Source organism: Azolla caroliniana, unplaced genomic scaffold (genome assembly GCF_043228905.1).
Source record: "Azolla caroliniana isolate FFs.n. ecotype wild unplaced genomic scaffold, voAzoCaro1.0.p SCAF_18, whole genome shotgun sequence".
Lineage (NCBI taxonomy): Eukaryota > Viridiplantae > Streptophyta > Polypodiopsida > Salviniales > Salviniaceae > Azolla > Azolla caroliniana.
The window spans coordinates 1,956,910-1,964,465 of NW_028230453.1; the positions used below are offsets into that span (position 1 = coordinate 1,956,910).

Genomic DNA, 7,556 nt, shown 5'->3' on the forward strand with positions numbered 1-7,556 from the left:
GATGTGGCACAACCTTATTGGTTGAAGAACAATATGTGGTGATGACGTGGTAGAGAGAGATTGTAGAGAGTGGTGATGAATCGTGATGTGGCACAACCTTATTGGTTGAAGAACAAAATGTCGTGATGACGTGGTAGAGAGAGACCACATAGAGTGGTGATGAATCATGATGTGGCACGACCTTATTGGTTGAAGAGCAAAGGGAAGCTTGAGGACCTGTTGGTTGATAAATGCGGCACGAATCGGGTGGGCACGAGAAATTGCTTGGGCAGCTGTATATAGCTTTCGGGTTTTGTCCGACCTGTTTTTGGTGCTGGACATATTCCTACTAAAACCAATGTGCCGAGCAAAGAAGAAACAAGACGAAGGATGATTTCCGATGGCTGTGTCAATGCTAACATTTTGAAGTATTCCTGAGAATACGGGATCGAGATCGGCATACACCTTACATTCTCTTCTCCGGCTTCTTCGTAGCTGGACTTGGACACAAAAAATGTTATATTGCTTGCAGACAAGCTGGGAAAGCATGCCGGACAAACGAAAACAAAATCATGGTGCACAGTTCGTGGTTGCAACAAAAAACAAAATTTGAACGTGGAAATACTTAAAACTACATTTTTATGTTGCTCACAATTTGTTTACTTTGGTATTGACTTGACTCCTTAGCATTGGATCTTTAATCACATGTCGACCTCTTACATTTCCCACGTGTATCAAGATGTATGTTCTACTTGGGCTCATGATGTTTTGCACCCAACAATATGTTTTTCTTGTTTTGTCATGGACACCTTTTTTGTTACTAGGATTTTATGTATAAAACCAACACACAAGGATTGGAGATGTAGAGTTTAGAAAAGTCGAGCTTCCATTGGACATTGATTCGAACCTTAACAATTGGCAACGGTTCGGTTCGAGAGTGTCCAAACCAAACCGGTTTGAAAGCGAATCGTTTCAAAATTTTGAAACCTAAACTAAAGCACGAAACCGTTAGGTAAAAATTCAAACCGTAAACCATTCAACCGCTAAACCTGCGGTTTCATGGTTCGGTTTCGGTTTTCAATTTAGGTCAAAATTCAAATTTTTATTATTTCAAAATTTGAAGATTTTTCCTAAAATCTGAGAATTAGGCTTTAAAATGAAAAGGTTGTTTTAAAAGAAAATAAATTTAAAAACATTAAATTGTTCAAACCGAAATGAACCGTTTAAACCGTGAAGCCACAGTTTTGCGGTTCGGTTCAAACCGAATCATTGTTGATTGTTATCGAGCCTCAGTAACCCATGCCAATAGCTTAATTGAACTTTTGATGATGTCCAAGTTTAGACAACGGTTCAAGTTTAGACATTGTTTTGTAGCTTCTTACGACGATTCAACGTGGTCTTGCTTGAAGACAAGTAAGTCAATCCAATGAAATCTATAAGTGGTCATCTAGATTCTACACGGGGGCACGATAAAGTAACAATTTGTTGTGATTGTTTATTGTATGAGCAAACATTTGTTTGACTAAATGCATGCAATATGTTATGAGAGTGATCATTAGGATATTGTATTGGGGTTGATCAAGAGAATGAATGATTGATACTTCGTGAATTATTGACAGAGTTGTACGAGATGCCGAATGTTGTGCTTTGGCAAGGTGCATACGATTGATTGACAAGTGGTTGCGTCACAATCAATGGATTAACACATATGTAATTAAGAATACCCAATCGAAATGCATAACTAATTAAGCATTGCATGAACGCATAACACATCTGTAATTAATGTAAACCAATCGAAATGCATAACCAATGCAAAGTGTCTCAAACACAATATTATATTATATTATACGCAACGAGGTTTTCTAAGTACATAAAGGTATGTAATTACTACTTAGGTGTGTGATTAATCGAGTACGCATGTGTATGAAAGGATCAAATTAGTCTGTGAAAAATACTAGGAAATTTGATCAAATTGGCCATTAAATATAAGAGGCATTTGATCAAATTAGCCATGAAAAATATCAGGAATTTAGCCATGGAAAAGACCCCAAATTTGATCAAATTTCCTCTTAAGTACATTAAGGTATGTAATTACTTCTTAGGTGTGTGATTAATCGAGTAAGCATGTGTATGAAAGGATCAAATTAGTCCGTGAAAAATGTTAGGAAACTTGATCAAATTGGCCATTAAATATAAGACGCATTTGATCAAATTAGCCATGAAAAATATCAGGAATTTAGCCAAGGAAAAGACCCCGAATTTGATCAAATTGGCCATGAAAGATATGAGGAATTTGATCAAAATTTAGGCATGGAAAATATTAGGATTTAGATCAAATCAATTTTGCAATGGGAAAAAGATCAGGAATTTGATCAAATTTAGCCATGGAAGAATATCAGGGATTTGATGCTAGCCATTCACACAGAAAAGATTGATGATGAAACATTGAGAGAGCGAAATCAAACATTCGAATCGTCATCTCCATCTCCATCTCCATCTCTGAGAGATGTCGTTGTTGGGTCCCGCTTCATTCCATCTGCCCAATCCCTTCTTCCTCTTCTTCTCCTCCTCCACACCCATCCGACGAGGAAAGCAAGTGCTCTCTTTCTTCACCCCCTGTGCCATGGCCAGATCCTCTATCACCACAGACCTCTCACCATACGTGGAACATGTGAAGCTCTGCAACCGTGGGACAGTAAGCGCTCCTCTCTCTCTCTCTCTCTCTCTCCTCAATGTTTGATTCTTGCAACTGTCAGAAAGAAAGAAAAGGTGGATAAATTGGCCATGATTTCTAGAGGATAGAGGTGGGCTTTGACCAAGGGAAATAAGGGGAAATTAACAACAAACTAAGAAGTATTTTTGAGTTTTTCCTTTTATTTGACATGTTTTTTTGTTTTTGTTTTTGTTTCTGCAGCCAGAGGAGAGATCCAAATTTGTTCCCTTTCTCGTTGATAATTCCACAGTCGGATTCATCCACCCCAGGTATGCCGTCTCTAGAATACGTTTCTGATTTAAAAAAACAACATGATGTATTACATAGCAAAAGAAGACCCAAGTTTTAGTGTTATTTGGACTTGTATTGTTCAAAAAGGGCCTTCAAAGTTTGAAATTCAAAATACACATCTATCCATAGATTGTAAGATGTTTGAGAATAATAATTTTCGAGTACTGAGATAGTTTTTAATAAATTTCGCCAACACATCTAGGCCTATTTATCTTTTTGTAAAACTGTTGCTTTTTGAGCTCTAAATTAGTGTACCTACAACCAATGTACTTGTGGTTCACAACATGCTTATGATAAAAGAAAAATCTATCCTCAAACCCCAGTTTTGTCGTTTAATTCCTGAATGCCCGTGAGTTTTCATTCTTTCCCAAACACCCTTGGTCAACCCACAAAAGGGAGAAAAGGGGTTCAGTTGAGCACATAATCGCTCAAATAGCACTTGTAATCGAGAGAAAGGCAATGAAATGATTGTATAATTGCTAAAAAGGCACATGTAATTGCTCTTTTAGGTTGGCCTAGATCATATAAGGAAATAATGAAAACTGAGGAGCCTTTGGTGAAGTAAAGAATAACATCAGGAGAATTTGGAATTTTTCCCTAGAAAATTTGATGTAATTCATATCTCCTTGGTGGATGTATAGGCCACAAATCATGTTTTTCATCGAAGGTTTGCAGACACCAAGCTGGAATTGCATGCCGTCAACGGAACTATAGGGGAGAATGCCGGTAGATACCTCCATGGTATTTACTACAAAATATACACGTAGGATATTGGCCACTCCATCCACGATAGTTATTCCAAAGCATACTTTTTATCAAAACAATGTGTGTACATATCGTTCACATCATGTTTCTGAGATAACCTCTGCTATCGTCTCAGGATATTTTACTATAAAATTTATCATCCTGACATTCAGCCATCTAACATGAGAATACACCTGTTGATCGGGCTCTCATCCTTCTATTATATAGGACTCAGCCGCTTCACGAGGTTTGTACATATTTGTCATCATTTAACTGAGGTGCATTTCGATGTTTTGGTGTATCTGTGACATTATATGCTCTCCTGGATTTTTTATTTCAGAAGCAAATCTTCTGATCCAATTGTGTGTATTGTGATGTACCATGTTATTTCTCTACTTAGATTGGCTTTTTGATATGTCATATATGCTAGACTGTATATGCACCATGGAGTCATGCATATGTATGTATATACAACCTATGTTGCAGAGAGCCAGTGTATGATTTACTATAATACAATGAATTTTTATTCATTAAGGGCGTGTTTATGTGTTTGCATATGCATGTGGTCATGGGCATTATTGGAAGTGTGTTTGATTTAAATTATACAGTTTTTTGCAGCATTTACTATCGTTTCCCAAGGTATATGTGGTCATGAATGCAGCACAAGACTATCAAAATAGGAATATTACGGATTCAAATCTGAGTACGGAGTGTTTTGTTACTCTACACAATGATCTTAAAACTCAAGAGGATCGTACGATGTCAGTAAACAATTCTTTGAGAGTCCTATGTGAGAATGGTCTCATACCTGGTTGGAGGAATGAGGTAATTTATTCTCCTTGCATTATATCTATCTTCTACGGAGTAGAGAATAAGCTACGGTTTATTATACATGTTGTCTTTGCCATTACCTTTGTTGTGCATGGTGGACAGGATTGTAGTATGCATAAACTCCTACACTGGTGAAGGATGGTTCAGAAGAACACAGAAGAACATGCATTTTTATAGAGATGCTTAATTGTGGTATATCCTCTGGGAATGGTGCTAGAATCCCACAAGATTTCACTTGCTACTTGAATGTTGTGGGATATGTCAGCATCATGAATTGAAACTGAATGTTATTTAGTTTCACGATTTTTCTAACTTGCTTTGGATTTTCTAGAAGTTTCTAAACCTCCTCTGGCTTTGTAGAAGGTCCTTTGCAGTTGCAACTGTCTTGTGATTTATGTTGCCTTAGAAATTTTATAACACAAAACAGAAGCAAGCTTCCCAACTCATTCTTATAGTCCACAGTCCAGACAAGTGATTGAAGTTCCTGTTTCAAGACAAGTAGAGAATTTCTTTTCTGCATCCATTCTTATTATACATGAACATATGTAGAAACTGCATATCAGGTTTTCATGATATCTTTAAATCTGGAGTACAGAAATCAGAAAGTGTATGACATTTTGCAGAATTGATTAGAATGTAGTTGATATTGCTTGGATGAGCTTTACCAATTTTCTTACATCTTTGGCAGTCTTGCATTTGCAGATGTATCCAGTGACCAATGCATTTCGTTCCTCGCCCTTCTTTTCAATAGAGAGGGCAGCTGTTCCATATTTCGGCATCAAGGTAAGTATATCTATGTCGATGATTCCCATTTTCTGTTTACTCCCATCTAACCATTCAAGGAAATAAAAAAAATCTCTTATTTATCGTGGCATAAATGTCAATGTTTTAGCAATTGTAGTCAAAACATATGTGAAGTTATGCAATAGTATTTTAGTCTCATAAAATGATGCATATCTAAATCTCACTACAATAAATCTCAAGGTGGATCCCGGAACATCTTCTATGCTTTGTAGGCATATGGAGTACATATCAATGGATTTGTTATTGATTCCAAGGGGGAAAAGTGGCTTTGGGTTGCCAAACGTAGTATGAATAAACAAACATATCCAGGCATGCTGGACCATATTGTTGCTGGTGGACAGGTTATTACAAACTTCTATATTTCTAGAGAGATTTGTATTCAAACTATGACTTTGACACAATCTTGGAATTCAGTTTGTAGCCTGAATTCAAAATACATTTTCTGATTCTAGATGCTACTACTATAGCATATCCATCCATGTGATTATGCCTATATGTCTTGTCATCGTTTTCTTGTGTTGGATACCTTCCTATGGCAACACAAGGAATGACCTCAAGCACATTGATATGTAGTAAAAATAATTATTTGCTTAATATGGTGCAGCCAGTTGGGCTTTCATGTCTAGAGAATGTTATTAAGGAATGCAATGAGGAAGCCAACATTCCTGAGATAATTGCCAGAAGGTAAATACCTGGTTTTAGATCCATCTCCATTAGTATTTGAATTTCTAGTATGTTACTCAAGCTCTGGAAACTGATGTGCATACTATCTTTGGTTGAAGGGCAGTACCAGTGGGTGCTGTTAGCTATGAAGATATAGATGGCAATCGTCTGAAACGAGATGTTCTCTTTTGTTATGATCTAGAACTTCCTCTAGATTTCAAACCCCACAATAGAGGTTAGCTTGCCTGGGAATAAGGAAAGAGAACAATAGATTTTTTTCACTTAAGAAGGTTAATTCTAGATATATGGATTGATGCAGATGGAGAAGTAGAGACCTTCAAACTGTGGCGTGTTGCAGAAGTGGAGGAGATCCTTCAAACATCGATGGGATATAAGCCGAATTGTACACTCGTCATTATTGACTTCCTCTTTCGACATGGGTATGTAACTCCATTGAAGATCCTTGTTTCATGAATAACTCATTCAGTTAGAGAGTATATATTTATTAAAATGAACACTAAGAAATAGACTATAACTTACTCTATTTAGACTTTGGTTTGCTGTTTTTGTCGACTGATAATTATTTTAGTTAATACATACAGCTTATACCACTACAGAACTAGAGTAGAATTACATAATATTCAGACTAAAATATAAATAATGCATATTTTTGGTTGTATTATAGCATCTAGCTTTCTAGGTGTATGAACCAATGATTTTGTCTATGATACATGTTTATATAATGCTTGCATATAATTATATTGAGATTTCTTGGTCATAATATTTCTCGTACTATATCCTTGTAGTTACCAAAAAAACTGTTATCTAATTTTTTTTGACATCTTTCTTGTCTTTCCTTCCATCAAAGGTACATAACCCCAGATCAAGATGGCTATTTGCCTCTTATGTTCAGCCTACGGAGAGGTGAATGCCTTTGAATTGTAAAGACACAACTTTACTTGAATATTGTTTGGTCAGGTTGTATGTTTTTGCAAGACTGGAAGTGATTTGCAGTCTACATTTTCGAAGAGCTTTGATGATGTAGACTCTTAATAAGATCAATCTTCCTCGTCAGATTATGGAAGATTATAAGTATGACAAAAATGAAAAAAGTTTGATTTAGTAGCGTCAAAATTATTTGCATTTAATAGCATTAACTGCAATGATGTTTTGTTTGATTCATGTGTAAGTAAACTTGCAAATAATTTGATGTGTTTGAAGTTCATGACCTAAACCTAAGACTTTGGGCACGAGTCATATGCCAGGAAGACTAATAATTTTTTATTATCATATTTCTTGTTTTGCTTCCTTTTTTATATATTACTATTACTTTTCTACATAGCATGCCTTAAATCATCATCCTTACATTGTTCTACAATATCTCTTGATTAATGTCCCACCTTTTTCAATTAGAGACCTTCCATAAGTTGATGCAAACACCTTTGTGATGGTAACAATATATTGGGTTACAAAGATGGGTCATTTTTTCCCTTGCTGTAAAGCCATCTACAGCATTGAGGTGAGAGATCTA

The 7,556-nt window shown here is 36.1% G+C and overlaps 1 protein-coding gene across 2 annotated transcripts; it reads left to right on the forward strand.

Moving 5' to 3' along the window:
- The first annotated feature begins 2,423 nt into the window (after positions 1 to 2,423).
- Positions 2,424 to 7,203, forward strand: LOC147852029 (nudix hydrolase 20, chloroplastic-like). Of its 2 annotated transcripts, none has more exons than XM_087334259.1 (9): positions 2,424 to 2,674; positions 2,894 to 2,961; positions 4,336 to 4,552; positions 5,261 to 5,341; positions 5,575 to 5,703; positions 5,967 to 6,046; positions 6,145 to 6,260; positions 6,345 to 6,465; positions 6,894 to 7,203. In XM_087334259.1, the coding sequence occupies exons 1-9, from the start codon at positions 2,486 to 2,488 to the stop codon at positions 6,961 to 6,963; spliced, it is 1,071 nt and encodes a 356-aa protein (XP_087190385.1). In that variant the 5' UTR covers positions 2,424 to 2,485; the 3' UTR covers positions 6,964 to 7,203. The 2 variants fall into 2 exon arrangements, with proteins under 2 accessions (XP_087190385.1, XP_087190386.1); XM_087334260.1 differs by having other exon boundaries at positions 4,346 to 4,552.
- Positions 7,204 to 7,556: the final 353 nt, after the last annotated feature.